The sequence below is a fragment of the Opisthorchis viverrini genome (genome assembly GCF_000715545.1).
Source record: "Opisthorchis viverrini unplaced genomic scaffold opera_v5_124, whole genome shotgun sequence".
In the NCBI taxonomy this organism is placed as follows: Eukaryota; Metazoa; Platyhelminthes; class Trematoda; order Opisthorchiida; family Opisthorchiidae; genus Opisthorchis; species Opisthorchis viverrini.
In genome coordinates, this window is record NW_008751781.1 from 895,132 (window position 1) to 918,741 (window position 23,610).

The 23,610-nt window shown below is 42.2% G+C and overlaps 1 protein-coding gene across 1 annotated transcript in view; it reads right to left on the reverse strand.

The window, feature by feature from the left end:
- T265_13969 (hypothetical protein) overlaps positions 1 to 23,276 on the reverse strand; it is a gene marked incomplete at both ends in the record, with an annotated part of 60,406 nt that extends 37,130 nt beyond the window's left edge. The window contains 8 exons of the mRNA XM_009171399.1: positions 2,250 to 2,436; positions 4,684 to 4,809; positions 12,596 to 12,817; positions 16,200 to 16,279; positions 21,276 to 21,447; positions 21,493 to 21,599; positions 22,961 to 23,132; positions 23,178 to 23,276. Coding sequence (XP_009169663.1) covers positions 2,250 to 2,436; positions 4,684 to 4,809; positions 12,596 to 12,817; positions 16,200 to 16,279; positions 21,276 to 21,447; positions 21,493 to 21,599; positions 22,961 to 23,132; positions 23,178 to 23,276 — 1,165 coding nt within the window. The remainder of the gene's footprint in view (positions 1 to 2,249; positions 2,437 to 4,683; positions 4,810 to 12,595; positions 12,818 to 16,199; positions 16,280 to 21,275; positions 21,448 to 21,492; positions 21,600 to 22,960; positions 23,133 to 23,177) is intronic.
- Positions 23,277 to 23,610: the final 334 nt, after the last annotated feature.

Below are 23,610 nucleotides of genomic sequence, written 5' to 3' on the forward strand. Positions count from 1 at the left end.
AACTACTGCCCACTAGGACGTTCAGACTAGTTGTCATCATCATCAGCATCAAAAACAGCGACATTATTGTTCACGTCAATGTTCTACTGATCTGCGTAGATGATAGCCATTTCTACTAGGCGTGGGTCAGAATTCTCAGGGATCTTATCCTGGAAGGTGGACCCCACAAATAACACCTGAACTCTTCATAAGCTCTTTCACCTCCTTCTTCTGAGTCATACGTTTTCCACCTCACAGTTTGTGCCATTCCGGAGAGGCAAGGAGAATAACACTCGTTTTGATGGACGATGTTTCGGCATGCTTAGCGCACGACCGCAGCATGGCAGTTGATGCTGCTGAATGGTTTCCACGGTCACATGCAGTAGCTGAAAATGACCAGTAAAGCACATTACCCATGAATTAGTCACAATCTTGAGTGTTCCATTTCAAGGATTGCATTACCATCTTCATCGCTATCTTCTTCGATACCTTCTTCATTGTCCCCCATACCAAAACCGACGCTATCAAAATTATCGAATCATTTACTGTCAATCTTACAAACGTGTATCGTTTAGCCCAGTAGTAACCAGTTGTCGTATGCCTGAAATTTAAAGTTGGCCTATGAGCATACTGAACCCGAAGCAAGGCACAAACCAGACATCCAACCGGTCTTTCACAATTAGCTGGTTTTTTGCTGGATCAAAATGAAAAATCAGTGTTCAAAGAACATCTGAAGAACCTGCCCGGAAATCTTCAAAAAATGAATTCACTTTAGGGGAACTGAGTTTTGTTGGTCGTGAGTACGCCTGGAGCACATAATAATACATCTTGGGTTTACCGTTTCATCAGTAGATCGATTGAAAACAATAACGGCATCCTGTCACCTATTTTGCGCAAATAGCTTATGAAGAAAGCTGTATCAAAGCGGGCATCTGATAACACTGAATTCCACCGCTTTAAATGGTCGCAAACTCCTCTTTGAATCAGACCAGTTCGTTGGATCCATAACTGCTTATACGCAGGCTTATCTGCTAGCAAACCGATAAATATGCTTGAGTTGACTTCATACGTTTACTCATAGCTAAAACAAAGAAAATCGCCCTGTCTTTTGAGAAGGTATTGGTTACTCAATGGGTATCCAAGTTTTTTTAGTTTTAAACGATCTTTTGGCAAAAGACAGTGTCTAAAGAATACCATGTACGTGTTTTCCCCAAGGGGGACGGCAGACGTTCACAATAATATATGTTCCATTTGGTGTATCCTTGTGGACCGATGGCCGTACTTTGGGACAATATTGACAATCCAGTGATCTAGTCATCTGGCGTGCATACCAATAGCACTGTAAGCCACTGGCCGTAGGTTATGGCTGCGCCCGCAGGACAGAATGAAGTGCAAATGAAAAGCTCTGTGGTCAAGTTACTGTTACATTGCAAGTAGGTGGAGTATAAAGCTGTCGACTAACAAGGATAGCCTTTCAATATGATTTTGTCCGTCTAGCCATCAGTTATTACGAAACCATAAACATGGGATCCTTCATGTACCACATGAGCGAGAGTGTGTCCCGTGAGTTTAAACACATAACCGTATTGGAGCAGTATTCACTCCCTCCATATAGGTTGTGTTCCCGGTTAACGTGTAACAATGCAGCTGAAAACACAGGTTTTCGTGAAATTCAGATAGACGGCTCTCTGAAAAAACGACTGGTTGGTATTTTTAAAGCAAAAGGAGAAATAGTAACAGCGCTTTTGCCAAATTCAGCCTTCTTACATATATGATCCGAAGTCTAAAAATATATATGTCCTTCCTCAAAAATAAATATGTCATCACTCAATTTATTCTCCAAATAAAAAATGTGGCGGCCCGGTGCAGCACATTCAGCTGAAGAAGGAAAACATAAACGAAGCATTCAGCCGATCTTCAAGTGAGCACTCCATAAAGAGCGAATTGATATGCAAATGCGCGTTTTTTTCGAGTTTCGTGCCATTTGGATTTAAGGTTGACGGAAAGTCGGGTACTACTATCACCTCATAAACCCGATTGGGAAGGCCAAAACCGGTTTTCGCCAACTTCGTGAATAGTACGTTACGTGTGTCCTGAAACCCATTATTCTGACAGTGCTTACTTATCTCCAGACCGGTGAAAACAGATAACTTTACGGATAACCCGTTGCTTTTCCCGCTAATTCTGCTCGATAACCACACCTCAGTTAGGTAGATGCAGATTTAAAAGGCAGGGTATTACAGCATGCAAATGGAAAATCAAGAGCTTACCTAGTTGAATACAGATTTCTGTTATTGGTACGGACTTGCTGAGTATTGCCAAATGTACCGGGGTTTGTCCTTTGTTGTTTATTGAATTCAGCATTCCTAAAGTACACTCCGATCCGTGGGTCTTGCTCAAGTAAGTCTGCAGGAAGTCTAGTACGTGGACGTCACCGTTGTGGCAAGCATGATGAAGCTAAAGGCGAAAGATAGCAATTTAATGGGGCAAATTTCGCGGACTGATCTTCTAACCTAAGCCGCATGGGCCAAATCAGCCTGGCGACTTTTGAAGTCAAAATGAAAAATGATTACATTAGGGGGTGATTATTCATCATTGAGAAGGAGCCATAGGCATGTCATTCCCGGTACTGTACAGTCCTTTGAGATGAAACCGTGTATCTACTAGCCTCCTATAAGTAGGCCGGTTTCAAGTTAGTTAAAAGCTTGCTCGATCGGCAGAGTTCCATTGGAGCCCACAGAGGAAGACACAAGTATCGTCATACCATATCGTGAGCGTAGATATAAGTAGGCTGGTTTCAAGTTAGTTAAAAGCTTGCTCCATCGGCAGAGTTCCATTAGAGCCCACAGAGGAAGACAAAAGTATCGTCATACCATATCGTGAGCGTAGAATAATTATTAAGGTAAAAAGTTCATGAATGCATTTTCCAAGGGTTGGTAAAGAAGCTGACAAAAGTGGATAGTCGCCCATTCTGATTCTAGGTCAATTAAGAATATATCTCACACTTAATTGGATGGTAAGGTTTATAAGGAAAATATCGACCTAATCATTGGAAAAAATACTCAACAATATGTTGAATTAGTTTGCTTCTATCAGCAAGGGTGATCGAGTAAATTCTTGTGACGACCTGAAGACGGGTTAGTTAACTGGGCATTTCAAAGAAATTTTAGCGCAGTTTTTCAACCGCTAGTGGATAGATTTTTCAAATAACTCTCGTAACGTGTTATATATTGACAGTACTCCGCAAAATAATTTGCACTCAGTTTGAAGAAATTACTGTCGAGACCAATGGCTGACGTTCAAAGTTAGGGGACTACTCGTACCTGAGGAGTACCAGAAGAAATGTAAACTTCACTGGTTTGTTTCAGTACTACTTATTAGTAGCTTCCGTGGTCCAGGCGATATATGAATACGTGGAAGTTGTTTGGTGATTCTGAAATAGAAGGAACTGGGGAGGATTCCCTCATTCGAACTCTCGCCTATAATAGGCATGGCAAACATTTTGGATTGACTATTGGATACTCCAAGAAAGATAATCATCATGATTTTAGCATCAGTTATGATGTGAGTACTCAGTGAAGTTCCAAAAGTCTTCCCAGGCGGTTCACCAGCAAGTGAACACCCAGTAAATACTTTAGAAATGTATTGTTATATTGGCCCTTAGATTGGTGTGTTTAACTCCCGTCAATGTCCAAAAAATACTACTACACATGGTCTGAACTGAATCAGCCATCTGAGAGACGGTGTTGTTATTGACTCCTGTACAGTAAACAATACGTTAAAACTCCGAGAAATATGCTGACATCTCATCTGATTTTCTGATGTTTTTGAATACTTTTGCTCGTGTTCCATGCGAAAAGCCGTGAATTTCTTGCTTTAAGGAGGAATACCGGTTAGTTTCCTCTCACAACACATATATGTGCGACCAGTGTTCCCCTCTGCTAAGAGTCCATGAAAATGCCTACAAACCAAACAGTTGCCGGCTACAAGTTGGTTGTAACATCAAAACGCCAACGTCAAAGTTCGGTAATCCTTTTACATAACGGACTCACTGAGGGACAGTCGTGGTATGCCTTACTTAGTTGCGTGCAACGTCCGGAAACCAGCGACAAGAAAACAGAATTTAAAAAATCAACGCGGTTTCCCCTGTTTAGCCCATGCTGTTCAGACAAGCATGCCGATTCGCACAGCGTAGAAAGTTACTGTTCAGGATTGGCCATATCTTGTTTTTAAATTCAAAATCTTCAAACGCAAGACTCGCAGGTATGTTGATCATCATCATCATCATCATCATCATCATCATCATCGCTGCTGCCAATTTAGTATAACAGTCACAAGAATTTCAGCGCCTGTCCAAGTAAATTTCGTGAACACCCTCACCGAAAGCAACGGCTTGACTGGTCCTGTAAATGCCACGATCTTTCTCCACTTGTACGAGTAGAAAAGTTGTAACGCGTAGAAGAAGATCAGACTTGGCAGTCGTATGGTAATATTTAAGCGTGTATCTCCTTTTTTGAGCCCTTTCTGTGACGGAAAGCTTTAATTTCCCAAAGTATACAGGCAATAGACTCATCTGGAACAATAGTACGAAAGACATGAATAAACCTTTGACGTTGCATTAAAACACGTTTTTATGAAAAATACCTTGAAACAAAGTTGATCGGATGAGAATCATATTGTGAACAATTTTTGAACACAACTCACAATGTTACATCCATATCGATCAACAGTGAGCCCGTTGGCACCGGCGTTCAATAGCATTTGAACTGCATCCAAATGGTTGTCACGTACGGCCAGTAGCAGGGGAGTCATGTTTTCGTTGTCTTTACACTAGAATACAAATCAGATCGCACATTACATCCTTTGATCAATAATGTCTCTGGAGGTCGCGACTGCCAAAATGCGGGCGGGTGTACCTAAGGTAGTCTTTCTCAGAGAATGCATCCACTCCGCTGACTGCCTTAAGCCTCTTTGTTGAGTTTATCGTTCTTTTTGAGATGCAATTCACAAGTATCCAGCTCACTCAAGGTAGCAGCAGCCCATTTGTAAACTGTTGTTCGTACTGAGACAATATTTGTTTAAACGAATGAGGCTTTCTATTCCAGAACAGGTCACCTATCCACGATAAAACACTTGCGTAACAATACGGCTTGGCGCATTGTAAGTATGCGACAGCAGAGGTTACTTCCGTAACTGTCCAAGTAGTAAAGCGTGAAATGGTCCAGACATCAGCGACAGAACTGTAACAATACGGCTTAGCGCATTGCAAGGAATCTCGACTTTTACAAGTATGCGACAGCAGAGGTTACTTCTGTAACTGTCCAAGTAGTAAAGAGTGAAATGGTCCAGACATCAGCGACAGAACTTCGAGATGGAGTGAGATTTTTCACCTTGGAATTTATTTTTCGCAAACTTGCAACGAAGAAACTTGCGTGCCATTTTAACCAAAATGCACCAAGACCCACGTTTCACCTACAGCACCAGTTGTTTAAAATGGTCATAGCTCTGTTTGTTAGCCGAATGATTAGTCCGACTGTGATACTTCGTTAAAAACGCCTTGGACGTAATAATGGACACTTGGAGGGTGGTCGAAACGGCGGAGATGCTAGTGTGACGCATGTGAAAAAGATATATCGTCCTCTCAGGCATGATATACAAGAATATCTTACGAAGTTTGTCATCCGTTTACTCGGAGTTGAACCCTCGGACCATTAATAGCTACCCACCGATTCGTTTCAATAAACTTACATGTTACTCTAACATCGAAATTTTCCAGAAATACTGACTGCTTTCTTACAGAAGACGAAACCGGTTTCTGTTGTTTGTACCGAACTCCTTTTGACTGGATCACTTGTGGAAATTTTCATCACATAGCCAGAGGTCCGAAGGGAATTAGTGTCCGTAAAATACCATTTATTTTCACGGCACACTTCCCTCGTCTTCTGTCATCACTAAGTTTATCCACGAAAGTGCACCCCGAGTTGGACGGCAGTTCACGTGCATCAAAAGTTTTACACAAGTAAAAAGACCAGAAAACGCTAAGATTCTGGTAAACATGATTACTACCGCTGAAGTTTCTATTTTCTGTGACCTTCAGGCTGTCTCCAGTACCAGAGGGAATTACTCATACGTTGCTTAGACCTACAAAATCTTTTAACTGTTCAGCTAAGTGCTAAAAGTTTCTCACCCCCAATACTTAGTCATCTGGGGAAAAAGAACGGAATATAATAGCAGGGTGGAACTTTTTACCGGAATAACCAAATCGGAAGTCACTCGTCTCAGTAACACTGATATCACAGCAGTTTGCGTCGGTAAAATCCGTCGGGAACTGTGACGTACTTTGAAACGGCAACGAAGGGTCAAAATTGTTCTCCGAAAACCACGCTCCATTACGCTCCTTGACAACGCACTGATGAGATCACTTCAATTGGTGGTGAAGCGTTTGTAATCAAGTTGCAAAGCTCAGAGAAGAAATGAACCACTATCTACGGCACTTGAGCCAACAAATTCTCATCAGTTGGTGAACTGTAGGTTTGTCAAACTCGTCCACTGTACATGACGCTGATATCGCTGCCATGGATGGCGTATCTCCAGAAAGGTTTCTATGAACATGTGGCAAGTGAGGTCTATTGACCTCGTTGCTCAGAGAACCAGTGGCTAATTTCTTCACCGAAAGCCTTAGAATCGGAAACATTCGACAATTGAATAATAATTAAGGAAACGGTGGAGCCGAAAAAAGGCTCAGCATAAGTTAGGCAGATCTTCGTTCTCCTGAAGCGGCTTGAAAGCGTTCTCTTGGATCCGCCTTGGCATCAAGACTGGCAACAATTTGCATATGCTTACTTTCATTCCTTACTCCGTCATCTCAGCAGTAGATTCAAATCTAACGATCGGCTCCTGTTGTTCACGATTTCAGAGCGTTAGCGGCTCACTTTTAGCGAAGCCTTTTTTCAACGAAGAAGCTAAACGCAGTTTGCGCAGGATTACCTGAGAAACCTCATACAAGTCTCGAATACAAGCTAAGACACTGAGGACTTCCTGAGTGCTAGTTCTTCTCCATATACGCAGGGAGCAAGTCCATTCATCACATGCAGCACAAACACGTTTATAAGAGTGTGATTGGTTCGAGCTTTTTCGGTTACAAATGATACCGAATGAAGTTACAACCTGGTCGGGTGAATTTTTCTCACCATGGGTAACCAGAAATACCGAGACTGTCATCTCCGATGAATAATATAATGACATAGTCAATGAGCACGAATGCCTTGAGTGTCCTCCGCCTGAAATGGGGGACTAAATTTTAGGCAGTCCACTGTGGTTCCTTCAGGTATTTTGCTGTCATTCATTCAATCGGTGAAATAGTGTAAAATGGTCCTGAAGAAGCCTCTGTCCTGGAGCTAAACGATCCCCTTCAAATAGGTGCACGACGTCTTAGGCTGTTAAAGACACCTGCTGAAATCCCCGCAGATAGCAAATCGAAGATCACCTAAGGCGTTCTAATTCTGTTAGATGGTAATCAGTTTACCATTAAATAGTGTACGTCTTCTCTGAACAACTCTTTCTTGCCTATTAATTTAACTTCTCTCCAGTGCTAGTTTTGAAAGTATTTCCATGTCAAAACTATTCAACACAAGGTACCACTGATGTCAACAACAAAAACTAATATTTCTAATAAAGCTTCACCTAGATTATGAGTGTAGCTTAGTAAATTTCACGGAACTCACTCTTGAAAGTATGCAAAATGAACGGAGAATATCCCAACATGTCATGTAAACCTTAACTGGTCCTTTGGAAATAGATCATGTGGTGTGCAATGCTCTGTCCAAGTTTGGACATCATTCCTCGTTGATTGGATGCAAGTTAACCTAAAATAAACTGGCAAAGTTTTTCTGTTTTCCTTAGGGAGAGGATAATATACTGTTTGGGACTCATGAAATGCATAACACTGATGTATGCCAATTAGACTGGATAACCTGTACGTTACTTTTTGGAGTTCTTTTCATGGGATAAGTTCGAATTTGCGCTGCAAAACAAGAAGTAGCTGATTCTTACTATATTATACCGTGTACGTTACGTGTCAATGACTTCATTAGTTCAACGAACATAAATGATTATTTGCATCCTTTACAATGCAACCAAATGTTTGCGGCCAAATTAGGATCCAGCTCTCCAGATGGACCGAAACGGGAACATAAGTTATCGCGTCATTTGAATTCCACTACAAGTTAACCCACTTTGATGACAATGAGGTCCAAAAGCAATTTATCTCAAGACAGTTAAATGGTTTGAGTGGAAACTTATTGTTTCGAGAGTCCCTGGTTCGAAGCCGACCTCTAGCCATATCAACTGTTCCTGTCCACGGGTGGGAAACTTGATAGTACCCCAGCTCTCGTGCTTCCCTCTGTCGGCATGACAACCAATCATCGAAAGAGAGTTTAAAGTGAACGATTATTACTATTTATTACTTTAATGGTTTAACTTCTGTTAGACTAATTTTGCCCTCGCTCTCCTTCAGAAAAGCTGGTCAAGTGAAAAATGGAGACTTATACACAGAGCATCTTCACGCAAATTCGTATGTAGCAGCACCTTACAGAGTGTTTTTGAGTTCATTTCTGTAAATTAGTCAGGCCATCCAGAAGGTAGGTGAAAAAACTGAAACTTAGTCTCAGTGACTGAGTAGATCCCAACAGATAGATTGGCTACTTTATACAACCCCGTTACAATCACAATTCCTGAAAATATGGTTTAAATGTGGTACGAATGTGTTTCAGACATCAGTAGTTCACACTCTGCTTAAGCAGTTTCCGGATTTTTCACTCTAAAATGTTCCGTTTTATCCCATTACCGAAACAAAATATCTTCGCCCCTATTCAGTATCTTTTGCAGTTTCACTCGATATTCTGTCTTGTAAATGAATTCGACCTATGCAGATAAGCCAAGAAACACCACATGGATATTTCACTTTGGTCGGGGACAAGCAGAGGTGTGAACCTCGCGAATGTCTAGAAAGGAACCAGCTGAAGACTGAACCATCCTGGCACAAGCCGCAAATGATCCGTATGAACAGTGCCAGCCATCCTTCAATCTGAGAATTCACGCCGAGTTGTCACGTGTTGACTGACTCGTCAAGTGACGACGTCTTAGATGGAAGACCCACACAACTCGTGAATAACGCAACACCCTCTAAATACCAGTGCATCAAGCTGCCGAGCAGCTGCTGTTGGCCCAGTGGTTGCGTTTCCAACCACTAATATGGAGTTCACGGTTTCGCAGCTCTACAGTGCTTCACGACTTTTCGGCAGAGACCCCAGCGTCATTTACATGACGGGGTCCTTATTGCAAGGTCGAAATCCGCCCAGCTAGTCCCTCATGAGGTGACACATGAATGGCTTTTCAAATGCATGGAGTCAGGCAGTGCAGCTTTTCGGGATAATGAAAGCTAGCCAAAGGTGGTTCTACCAGCATTCCCGGGATAAACTTAGCAAAGACCCTCATTAGCTTGATTTTGTGGACATTAATTCCTGGAAGGACTTTGAAACATGAATGTTCGCCAATGAGAATCAATGTATGGGTCTATGATTAAGGCGCATATTAGGACTTCACTTTCCATGTTTAATGGAACTATGCATCCGGTCAGCTGATAACTTGCTAACTACCAGTTTCCAAACACTCCATGTGTTTACAGGCTCTTTCACCTTACTGAACTTCGCACTGTGGCTATCGATCAAAGGAGTCTATATGGCCTTTCTAAAAAAATAACCAGCCTACAGGTTTTACAGGTGCCAACAATTTCTATGCGTGGCTAATATCAATTTATGTCGACAACGTGACAGAATTCACTCCAGGCATTCAGTAATAACAAAACTGATAAAGTTGCACTGTGGCAAACACACGAGAGATTTGATTCGTCGAATCGCCTAGTTATTGACAGTGTGTGCGTATAATTCGAAAAAAATGGTCGGGCGATCGTCAACCATACCAGCTTTGAGCTAATCTGAGTCAATCCTTCACGGTGACGTCTATCAAACGAACAAAATACAAGACTTTTTTTCATAAAGGAAACTACTCACAAGGTTGCTGAAAACTCTTTGACAGCCCACGACCGGTTTCGCCCTTCTTGGGGCTCATCAGGTAGGCGCAGTCCCCGAGTTTCCGTCAACCTTATGATCTACTTGAACCCAAATTGCACTGTTTTTCGAGAAATACACTCATCTGCAAATCAATTTGGTTTTCACGGGAGACTCAATTGAATCTCTCGTTTATGATGTTCTCCAGCTGAATGTGCTGCACACAGGCCGCCTCATGATTCTCAAGACTTTCTGTGAAAGTACGCTGAGCACATCAATCAAGCACGCTGTTAGTATCAGGCTTTCTGTATCATGAATGACAGCAATCTGACCAGTTTCAGACACACAGCGACGATCTCACATGCCTCTGTCGACTAACTACGGATCAAACTGCAGACAACTGAGCCGTTGAAATCCGTTGATAACTGATGTTGCTTATTGCATGGCTTAAAAACATTTGTTCGCAAAACCCCTCCTATAAAGATGAAAACATCTCATTTGATAAAAACAAGTGAATCGAAAGCCCTCTGGCCTCATTCGAGACCATGGTTGATTTTTTCTAATGATTTCCCCATGAAGTTCATAAATATTAGCCTAATTGAGTGTCTTTTGAGAAATATAACCACTGTTTTGAAAGGATGATTTCCATCGGACTGAGGTCTGTATATTCTTGAAACAAGAAAGGGGATTGTATGAGGCCGTCATCAGTAAGTTCGTGCGACTTTAATGCAAAAGAGCACGAAAGCTACGCTGGAGATGCTGCCAGCGTTCAGGAAGTTCTTCAGAATTTCGAGCTTACCTAACTCGGCGTCTCATTCCTTGATGATAGTTGCACCCCATACGACAATTCACCCTTCGGTCACGGTCTTGGATAGTTTCAACCCTTCAGGTAATCTGTCTTTTATTATACTCAAAAAGGCCATGAAAAGTTCTTGCTCTGATAGTTCCCTACGCATTTTTCACTGACGCTTACATACCAATATGAAGTTTATTGTGGTTTGTCATGTATTTTGACTGGACTCTGATAAAAAATCTATATAAAATGCTCGAATAATGTTACGAGTGAGGCGCGCTTCGAATGAAATCCAGAGGTTGCTATACTCCCATGGTCCAAAGAATGTGTAATATGAACAGCGAAGTCACCAGGAACAAACACCTTAATCACGTACTAATACTTGGGTAATAATCAGATTTAGCATGTTTCAGCATAAAACATATTTTAAGTGCATATTCAATGGGTTCCGGTGCCAGTAGGAGATTAGTTAACCTGTGAATTCCTCTATGACTCTGGCACTTCCACAGTGACCACCCCTCTATATCTGGTAGGCACACGGATGAAGTTTCGCCTTGGTTGTTGCAGGTTTTTGCCCACGTTCCGTTTTCATGCGGTGTAGAAGAGCAAACATATGATCGGATCCCTAAAGGCTCAGGCACATAAGCGTGGTGAATCGGATAACTGATAGCTTGCCTAGTAATCTCAGACTGTCAAGTTCCACCAACCAGTTGACGCTTTCAATGATCTATCCACCTACTGAATAAGGCAGCCAATCAGCTGATTATTGGCGTTCTGCCCTAGTCAAGCAATTGACACGGCTTCCGATCCCGGCCAATCAGCTCCTGCGGCTGAGTTTTCCGGATTCCGACCACATCTCTACATTAAACAGCGAGTCAGATTTCATTCCTGTGGCTCAGTAATTGTCAGGTCTCCCAAAACGATCAGGCCAAACGTTTTGACCATTAACAGAAAATGGGGTGACTGGCTGAATCAATCAACAGCTGTTTAGAACAACAATTCACAACAGGACTACTTGATTAGTGTATAAAGATACCAACAGATCTACAGACAGTTACTGCATTAAGAAAAGTTCGTTGGTTACGGTTGTTTAGTGGTTCTACTGCGTACTCATAGCGTCGTTGTACTTCGCTGTTGTTTTTATAAGCTTCTCGCAGCAGAGGAATTTAGATTTTAGAGAGTGGTTTACTTAGAAGACAACTTTGCCCCAAAGTTTGACGCATATAAAGATAACTGCTCCCTAATAAACTTTTGCGGAGAATCCGTCCACATAAACAAGTAAAATGTAGTCCTATTTGGAAGGATTTCTGTTTTTTGTTTTGAAGAATAACTGTTAAAACGAACATTATTTGTCATGACAATGGCCATTGCAGAGAGGGAAATTCACAAACAGAAAGCATTAGATCTGAACTCCGGGTTGAATGGAAGCTTTCGTCCCATAAGTCACATCATTCTATGGCAATTGATTTCATATGCGAACAAAACTATAGACTGGCGATGAGGCCGTGTGAAAATAACCTGTGCTTGTGTGTCTAAGAGTTAGTCTAAACACAAATTCGTGATAGTCAAGCCTTCTGACTTAACTAGAAAAAAGACGCGAAAAGATATCGAATCGAATTTGGAATGTCAAATCAAACCGACAATGGACTCAGTTTAATCTGATATGCATGGTCTTGGAGATAAACAGTGCATCAAATTTAAACTACAAGAATTTTCATCCACATGGCTTGGTGACGTTCGCAAAATCAATACTAACCTCCAAGTATGCTCCCAACACAATCAGTTGTCTGGCTGCAGATAAATTATTGCGACTAGCCGCATAGTGGAGGGCAGTCATTCCATTCTGATCTGGTTTCTCAAGGTTCGCTCCACTTTGATACAAGTATTGTATGATTTCATCGAAAATCTCGTTGTTTGGTTCGTTGACATTGTAGGCGTTTTCCACCAGACGGATCATCGGCACAGATTTCTTTCGTGGCTTCAAAAGGTCAGGGAATATAGTTTTCCAATAGATCGTCATTTCAAGGTTATTTGGTAAGAAAGTACCCAGTTAAATTTCTATGCCAATTCCCAAAACGAAACAAACAAACAAACAAAATTCCTTCCATTTATACTGCAAACGTCTTCGCAATAAATGCACAGAAGTGTTGAATATCCAAAACATCTGTGTCCAAAAATGAATATTTCCAGGGTTTAATGGAATAGATTCGGTCGTCGACGTCTTAACGCACGAAGAAGATTCAAAGGAATGGGAGACTTTATAATCGTTTGTCCCACTCTCACAAACGCCGTGCACCTGTGGTTAACACTCTAAGATGAATTATCCTGATCGGAAATTAGTAAGGTTGACAATAAGTGCCCTTATCGTCAGCAGAGTATTCAACACATCTCAAACCAACCTCCCATACCAGATTTTGAAATCAGAAAATGTTCAGCAGGGAAAGACGGCAGTCTAATATTATTTATTATGACGCATTCTTCTACTGCTTCGAGATATCTCAGTATATTTTCACAAAACAAACTACTCACAATATTAGTGACTGGTTTCGACCTTATTGTGAAACATCACATAGGCGCAGCCGAAGAGTTTTCAGCATCGTTGTAAGTAGTTTCCTTTATGAAAACAAGTAGTATGTCTTTCCGCCGCTGGATCGTTCCGTTTGAACCATGTAGAGTATTGCAAAACTGAAAAACTTCTCACATGACTATTCGTTGATCCCAAAATGTATAGGAATAAATAAAGACGGTTCAGTCCTTCATCTGGAAGAGTCAGTCTTTGAAAACGAATCTGAATTATGAGATATTCGTAGCACGAATCCCCTCCTACTCTCAAGATAGCAATCGCCGTGTGTAGATTGCGCCAAAACGTGGTGCGTAACCGACCAACTGACATAAGGAGCACGTGACCAAGTCAGTTTATAGGGGAATGAAATACCGTCTGCATAAATGCGTGCGAATGAATGTGCTAACGTGTCTCCACTGACCTCTTGAATAGTGTCATATCTCGGATGGGTCCAACGCTCTTGGCAATATACTGCACCAGGTGCATTTCTGTTAAACATCAGATTGAGTACGGAACGTTAGAAGGCGCGGCAACAGTGGGTTTCATCTCGTGTGGCTTACCTGGTGGCTTACTTACATTATGGACCTATTTTACTCATCAGATAGGCATAGAAAGACAAATAAAGTGACCTTGGGTTAGCAGCTTTGCAAATGGCGATGAGTGATATGCGAGTTCCACTCAATCAGCCTCCGTAAAGACGGCACCTTCAGATATCCATCCACAGCTTTATCCATATTCTCGGTACTTATAGACCAGCTAGACAAATTTACTTTCAACTCTGATGTGAGGAGACTGGGTTATGCTCAGCTGAGATTTCGTCCAGTAGGTGGAGAGAACCTATGCTGAAAAGCGGAGAAGCACCGTACAGCTGTTTCATCTTTGCTGGAAATCACCAGTAGTGATAACCTCACGAGTTTCGTGGAGTTTTCAACCCGTAATCTGCCAGCCAGTAGTTCGAACACGTAACCTTCCGACTACGGGCAACTGATCAGCACTGTGACTGTCTTGCACCTGGACAGAATATAGTGCCAGTCATCAACCAAACACAGAAATTAAATCACGTGATCACATATTGACTGACTGGCTCCTCGAGTGTTGACTTCTCGGATAGGAGTTTCACTCATCCGGTGAAATTATTCTTCCTTCTACCTAGTTGGAGGTTGATGATATTGTGGGCGTATTTGGTTATTTAAACAGAGATTTCTCCAATCAAAGCCAAATGACAGTTTACTGTTAAAGTTCGGATCAACGCTGACCCAAGATTTTATATCGTGGTGAATTTTAACCCGTACTCTTCTGATCACTTTGGAGTTTGATATCCAAAGTACAAAGTTATATTCTAAACCACTAGTGTATTGCCATTGGCGTTAGGAACAGACAACCTTCTGTTCGTGCATGTTCAAGAAGTACCCCGATGTCTGAATAGTTTTTAGGAGTTTACTGACAAAACCCCGCCTTCATTGTACTACTTCTGCTCTGAGTTCAGAAAATCAACAACATGACAAAAGATTTTTCTCATCTGTTCTAGTGAATAAATAAGGAGTTTTCAGGCTAAGAATATAAGATATTGACATTTTGGTCGATGTTTTATCCTGTGGGTGGAATGAAAATGTGTTGAAATCTCAGAAAACGTTGAAAAGTAGATTCGCCCACCAATCTTAACTAACTAAATATGTTTCACCAGGATACCCCATGTTGCAGTTGGTATATTACTTGAGGTAAAGCGATTCGTTATACAGACGCAACGCACTATTCATAAGGTTGCCGAAAACACTTGGACAGCCCACCTTCGGTTACGCCCTTCTTGATGCCCATCAGGAAGGCGCAGTCCCCGATTTTCCGTCAACTTTGTGTTCTAACAGCTGGTAACCATTCTCAAACCGTATCAGACCTATCTAATTAAATTCTGCCTAAATGCAAGCGAATCACTGCCACTCGTCGGCCAGTGGTCACGGAAGATCGCGTCTTCAAGTCGTCTTTGCAAGCTGTACAGTGTCTCTCACTTCTTTGGCCTAGTTCCACTTCACTCGCTGGGTAAAAGCTCCGCCAAGAATATTCTTCGGTCATTCTTTGCTTCAGCAAAGAGGCTGACTCCACTGAATCCAGCATTTTCTGGTGAAAATTCCGGTTTCCTATATTGACGTGCTTGGATTCAGTCTTGGACTCGCCTCCAAACCATCCGGCAGCTGTGATACAATTAGGTATGAGGAAACAGCCTATTCATGTGTCATTCAATATCGCTTTTCTCCCTGGAGCCATTGCTTGCTTCAACGGTTACAGTACCTAATTTAGTGTGTATGAATCTGCTGACATCTTTATATGACATGTCAAACTGTACTCGAAATCTGCGTTTTGTTCACTCGTAACTCCGCCTGTGAACGCTGGTCACAGTGTGCGGTCGCTCAAGAATTTAAACTTACGGATTTTGAGGTAGCTGGTGAAATGCCGCATTGTGACAATTAAGTGTGAAATACAAACGTAGGTTCATAAAGTTAAATCGTTCTTCTCCCGCTACGCCTTATTTAGTAGTGAGTTGTGTACTATCTAAATTATCCAGGTTCCAATGACTTTCACATGCAAAAACTGGAATTGCCTTATAGGCGTTCTTGGCCTTTTAGATGTTTTAAATAATCCGAGCATTTGGTTCAGGTTGTAACAGTTACAGTGAGCTTAGTAGATAGGCGATTGAGACAAAAAACAGTACCTGAAAAATCTATTAGAAAAAACCGACTAGAGTGTCCATATCAGTAAGCCGTTTATCCAAACAATCAAGGACAGGTAGCTGACTCTGACTTACCTGGTCTTTAGGAAGGATCTTTTCGTATTTTGCTGCAAAATGTAACGGAGTCAGACCATCTTTGGCTTTCAAATTGACATCTGTCAGAGGGAAACAAAAGTGGTGGATAGGTTGTAGTTAGCTTCAGAATTACAACCGGAGTTTTTGAAAGGCTCACCTAAAATCAACGCTAGTACTAGGCCCCCAGTGAGGCTCATAAGTCACACTGATAAATCACAATCCACTTGCCAATAACCTCTGAATAGCCTTAAAAGTAGTTCTTGAATAATATACCATTTAGGCACCCCTTTTAGGCGTCCATCATCTTCCAGCTGACTACCTTCCGTCTTTCTGGCTGAAACGATTCAACTTCTAGTAATCAGAGGTGCATTTCGGCAATCCTTGATTTTATGGATTGTTGCTGAGAAATGCTTGAGCGGGCGAAGTTTTGATCATTTGTGATAGCTTGGGTTCCGACTACGTCGGTGTGTTCAACATCATTAGAAGGTGAAACAGTTGATTAAAAACGATTCAAAGTCTTCCTGAATTGCGGAAAATTGCCTGAAAATGAGACATCCTCTCACTAAGTGTATGTCACCAACGCAGGGTTGTATGGTGAACGGCAGAGTAACAGGAGGCTAATACTGCGTTCCTCTGATGCCGTTAAACAAACAGCGCCAGAAAAGCCTTGAATACTGCAGAAATACTTTAACATTTATTCAAAACCATTTCCACTACTTTATGTTGCTGATCAGGAGTTGACTCTTGATTACGACTGGCCGTTTGAATAGACGATCCATTTGGTTGGCTCAGCGCACTACAAAATAACGGCGAAAAGCTAATCTACTCAGTGCTGACGACGTCACCTAAGTTCATTACGCAACATTTTCAATCAGGTCGTCCATCTCAGCGAAAGAAGTAATCGATGACAGGGACTGTGACAAGTTATACAGTGTTGCGGAAGCCCGCGGGTCCTCTCAGTCAAGTTTGCACATAGCATAATGGACAATAAAGTCCATGTGCTTGATATTAGATGCTTCGTTTGAAGCTGGACAACATAAACCGATCAACAGTGTTGAGAGCTTCCCAGCAGTAGTAACATTTCATTTGTTGCAATATCACGATCGATAAAGTGCCTACTAATCAACCTGAATCCATCAGATGGAACCACTTAAAAACCTTCAGTTGCCCTATTTAGGAGTTGTCCATAAACCTCACAACAAAAGCTAGGGCATCTGCTTTTGCACCAAATATTTACTACCACCAAAAATCCAGATAACACGTGGTCAGCTATTCGGACATGAAATGTCAGACGCAAGGTATGTGCTATCACTGATTTGATTCACTTTTTGCTGAGAAATTGAATGTAGGCCTGACAACCTCATTTTCTGATGGACTCCCACTGACGCTTTGTTGTGCATTTATCGAGTACTTGTCAGCTTGTACAGCAGGAACCTAATGCATTCCGCTTTATTGCATGTCACATAAGTCTCAACCGGGGGATGTTTGGGACTACCAGATGATCGGCAAAGAAGACAAGACGCCGACTAGCTCTGACTGACTTTGGCCAATTGGTCATTGTTCTCATCTAGCTAGTATCACTTTTTTAGGTTCAAACAGCATAGACTCATCGTTCGTTCACCATTACTAAATGACTTGTTTTGTAAATGGACGGTGCTTGTTGTTTGGCGCGAAACAGTTCTTACTGAGGCTGCGGTTACGAGTGTGTTCACAAAAAGCACAAGCTGGTCAAATTACGAAACGACGGGGAATGAAAGAGGACAAACCCAAACTGAACCGGCATGAGTGAGCTGCGAGGCTATACGCAGGACTGCATAGAATCTATTGATCGATATCAACGAAGCTGCGAGGCTATACGCAGGACTGTATAGAATCTATTGATCGATATCAACGAAGCAATCACATCATTGAAGGCATGACACCTACAGTTGAAACGTTATTTCATGAACTGTCTTTGCGGTTTACACAATACTGTGTACACTTGAGGGATTGAATATTCAGATTTGACAATTAATTCATAACCAGACGCGAGAACTCACTACGTAAACAGAAAGCATTGTGAGTTCCTTCTTCCTAATCCCCGGACTTCGGTTTTGTCGCATAAAGGTATTCCTCAAGCCAATGAAATTCCAGTTACCCCCTGAATACTATTCTGTTAGACGCGATAGAATAGCGAGCAGGCTAGGGGGATGAAACGTCGTTAACTTCCAAATTCTTATGGAGGCTGATTCAAAGCATGAACCAAAGAGCTCATCAACTGCTTGAGATGTGACCCTGAAAATCTCTTTCAAGGGGGTCACACCATGGGTTGGTCTTGAAAATTTCACTTGCCTCCTGTCCTACATGTTCCAATGATTTAGGCCGCTTGGCCGGAGTTTGTTCTTTCAATTCAGTCCATATTGAAGGGTGTGTTTCCACGGTCGACGAAATGCATGGCCATGCATTTGTCCTTTTGTCAGTTACTCCTACACTAGTGACCTCAAGCTTCTCGGATGTATTTACCGTTTTTTGCTTATTACAGTTATCTGCACGTAAAACTGAGATCCACTGAATTGAAACATTCAAACATTTTGGAGTGGCATTAAAATGGACACAAAAAAGTACTTACTTGTAATAGGCAAGCATCTTGTCTCAGTTGGTGCATCACACACGGTCGTTCAGCTCGATTCGGGAATTCTTCAACTCCCACTCATGATACTGAATGCGGAGCTTTAGACCATATACGCACAGATGGCAGCTGACATTTCAGACCACTTGCGTTCGTTTTCTGGAGGTAATTACGCTGAACCAGCCAACTGCATTAACACCAAGCAACAGTAGCAGCGACTGCTCGTCTTATGACGATGGTGCCGGAAATAGATAGCTCGGGTGCGCCAATTGACCGTTCGCCGAGAGTAATATTTCGATTGTAAACTTTTCTTCTATAGCCGAGGCGACCTCGTCAGTGCAGGGAAGGGTGGGCAGTTTCCGCTTATACAACAAGCAACCATAGTGTTTCCAAAAGATATCTAATATCTCTAGCCTGTTTGGCTGGTTGCGTAATCCGTTTGCATTGTGGTCTGATTCACTTGCATCCGGTTGGTTTGTTGAACGATTTCAAATTGACGGTCCAGTCCTTTCCCGTGATTGTCCTTTTCCAACCCAGCTTTATGGTCTGTTTTTTCTACTCAGTAGGCCGGTTGGATAAAATTTGTTTTTATTAGTTTCTTCTCTGCACTTCATTGGTTCGTTAGTTATTGGTTATTGATTTCACACGAGAACTGGAGTACTGTCTGTGCTGATTCATGTAAAAGTAACGTTATAATGATGGCGCTAAATAAACCACCATTTTCGGCAAATCAGGCTTTAGGCCCATTCGGGTTTGTTCTGTACCGTGTGCCCGGTCAGTAGCTAAGTAGTTGATTTCTTCTAGCGGGGTGTCAGTAGTGCACAAAATGTTCATTCATTCTCAGTCAGTGGTTTGTCCGTTTAAATTAGAGGGGAATTACAGAGGTTAGGATGTGGCACCATTTGTACAGCTATTTTAATAAATGAGTACCTCTCGTTGATAGTACATCCACAAAGACGGACCTATTGTCAAATCCATAACTGTGTACAGAACTAGCAATGCTGTGGAATGTAGGTAGCTCGGGTGCGCTGTTTGGTTGTTGGTCTGTTCGCCGAGCTTGGCAGTTGGATTGCAAACGTTTCATCACCAATCGAGGTGACATCGTCAGTGCAGGGTTGAGTGGGTGAATGCCTCTTCTTCTGCCTGTGATTATATAGCTTCTAAACAGTATCTGGTAGTTCTGGAAACGGTCGTCGTGTGGTTTGATTGGTCCCCTTTGAATCTGACGTGGTCTCAAACTCCTGTGTCTGGTTGGTTCGTTGGATGCATTCAATTCGGCAGTTCTGTATGTGGTTCTTCTGCTGTGATGCCGAATGGCTTCCACCCGATGATTGTTCAGTAAGTTGTCTGCAACTCATTCAGCCTTGATCTTCTTTAGAGTGGGACGATTCCGGTACGTTTCACGTTTCTCTCGAGTTTCGCGATGAAGGCGCCCGCTGGTGTCAGCTCAAGGGGATATTCGATCATCGTCACAATAACCTGCGCGTATATGTGACCTTGGAAGTAAAACTTGACTTTTCCTGTTATGACCATGCTTTCGAGGTTGACTAGAACGCTTTGAGCGATTTTGTTCCATATGGGGCCAGTCTAGCGCACTTAGTCCAGTCAGTCTTGTTAAACTAATTGTTCAACCGAAAGAAAGTTTTACACGATTGAAGAATGAATCAGTGTCAGTGGACATTTTCCTGAATGCCCAAGTTTCACAGTGAAGTAAACTGTCGAAGAAACATAACGTGTGAGGGAATAAAGTTGCCTTTGTCTCTTATGTTTCATACATAGAGATGGGCTTTTAATTGTCTCCATAAGTGCTACGGTTGATGAGTGAAGCAGGCCTTAGATGTTAGGGAGTACTGTAGTTTTCATTCCCCGTCACAAAGATACTGAACCTTACTGTAGTGTGATGGCTCGCGCACCTTAGCAACTCACTGAGCTACACTAGGAGTGTCCCCGTAACACTCACAGAGTCTCCCATAACGGGTTGGTCAATGATTAGAGGACTGACAAACAGTCTCCCGGTCCTTCAGGTTAGGGGGTTGTAATATGTGGAAATGGTAATCCATTTGCATTTCTTGCAAAACACCAGCTTTCGGCTTTTGAGCCAAAAGCTTTGGCTGAGGGCCATGATCGTCATCCTATCTAGGTGTGGGCATCCTGACAGTATCCCAGGCCACGTACAATCATGATACCTACGTTAGGACAGCGAAGCATCGGTGCTGAACACTGATCTCATGCAGTCGATGAAGATGATGATGAGTCTCCATTTCGGGAAATCAAATGAAATACACCCTTTAAAATATCACGCAATTCAGTTTGCCGATCTCTAATCGGCTTAATAAAATAAAAATTCGGGGAAGTATCGGTTGGTAATAAGTGTTACATTTCCAGAAACCATTTTTGTCTTGAACAGTGTACACCACATCACATTTAAGCATAGCAAACTGAACACATCCGACCATGCCTCAACTGACCTGCTTTGGCGAATTCAATTAATGTTTTGACACAATCCAAATCATGTCTACGGGCTGCTTGGTGAAGACAAGAAAGTTCTGCATCCGCCACAGTGTTAATCAACACGCGTGTCTCATCGAGACGTTCCCAAATAAGTCGCTTGAGTCTCTCGACCAAGCCTTGTCGGACGAGCTGGAAATTATCAAACTTGGAACAGGCGGAAATAAGACCACTTACGTTACACATATCGTGCAACAGGTCCTCATTATCTTCGGCCAGGTTTTTAACTGGTGATCTTGATTTCGTGCCGAAAACATTGGGAGTTTCAGCTTCCATCTGATGGGCTGAAAATGGCAAACAAAATTGTCTTTAAGAGTAATAAAATAGACACTACGGAGAACACTAATACCGTGGAATTCAAGTGTTCGCTCACCAGTGCCATCTTTCTGCTTGAGTGAGCGGAGTTGAAAACATGTCTACAACCGTGTAGTGTTTCTCTCTCTAATCACTACTTGGCGAGCAATTTATGGGGTGCTTCTCTTGCTATCACTGCCGGTGATGATGATGCGATGTTTTTCGGTTTACTGCTTATTGTTTGTGAAAAGGACCGAGTTATTTTCTTGCAATGAATACTATAGATTGCGTTTCCTCGTATAAAACAACCCTTTTAATGAATCGTCCTCAGCCTAACCGCACATTTTCTTCAAATATCATTGAACCATTTCAGAAGAAGCTCAGAGGCCTCTTTGATCGAAGGTTGAAGAAATAAAATTGCCTCAGTGATTTCAGCAGCCACTCGTGTAAAGTGCGGTTCTCGGTGAGATTTTCACAAATGTTCCAAGTGTCGTAGTGATTTATAATATACTGTCATATTCGGTTGAGATTTCATCCTGTGAGATAAGCCATTTTGTGCTGGAAAGCTGAGAATCAATGTGCAGCTGTTTCATCCTTGGTGAAAATCATCAGCAGTTTGCAGCTCAGGAAACCCAGAGAGTTTCGAGCCCGTATCATTACTGACAGTGGTTGAACACTAAACCGTTCAGTCAAGAGGGGCTAATCAGCGTGTGACTCGCCCTCACCAAGATAGAACCGTAAGGAAAACCACATCACGTAGTCACATATTGGCTGACTTCATAAAAAGTTTGCGCACCTTAGCAACTCACTGAGCTACACTAGGAGTGTCCCCGTAACACTCACAGAGTCTCCCATAACGGGTTGGTCAATGATTAGAGGACTGACAAACAGTCTCCCGGTCCTTCAGGTTAGGGGGTTGTAATATGTGGAAATGGTAATCCATTTGCATTTCTTGCAAAACACCAGCTTTCGGCTTTTGAGCCAAAAGCTTTGGCTGAGGGCCATGATCGTCATCCTATCTAGGTGTGGGCATCCTGACAGTATCCCAGGCCACGTACAATCATGATACCTACGTTAGGACAGCGAAGCATCGGTGCTGAACACTGATCTCATGCAGTCGGTGAAGATGATGATGAGTCTCCATTTCGGGAAATCAAATGAAATACACCCTTTAAAATCTCACGCAATTCAGTTTGCCGATCTCTAATCGGCTTAATAAAATAAAAATTCGGGGAAGTATCGGGTGGTAATAAGTGTTACATTTCCAGAAACCATTTTTGTCTTGAACAGTGTACACCACATCACATTTAAGCATAGCAAACTGAACACATCCGACCATGCCTCAACTGACCTGCTTTGGCGAATTCAATTAATGTTTTGACACAATCCAAATCATGTCTACGGGCTGCTTGGTGAAGACAAGAAAGTTCTGCATCCGCCACAGTGTTAATCAACACGCGTGTCTCATCGAGACGTTCCCAAATAAGTCGCTTGAGTCTCTCGACCAAGCCTTGTCGGACGAGCTGGAAATTATCAAACTTGGAACAGGCGGAAATAAGACCACTTACGTTACACATATCGTGCAACAGGTCCTCATTATCTTCGGCCAGGTTTTTAACTGGTGATCTTGATTTCGTGCCGAAAACATTGGGAGTTTCAGCTTCCATCTGATGGGCTGAAAATGGCAAACAAAATTGTCTTTAAGAGTAATAAAATAGACACTACGGAGAACACTAATACCGTGGAATTCAAGTGTTCGCTCACCAGTGCCATCATTCTGCTTGAGTGAGCGGAGTTGAAAACATGTCTACAACCGTGTAGTGTTTCTCTCTCTAATCACTACTTGGCGAGCAATTTATGGGGTGCTTCTCTTGCTATCACTGCCGGTGATGATGATGCGATGTTTTTCGGTTTACTGCTTATTGTTTGTGAAAAGGACCGAGTTATTTTCTTGCAATGAATACTATAGATTGCGTTTCCTCGTATAAAACAACCCTTTTA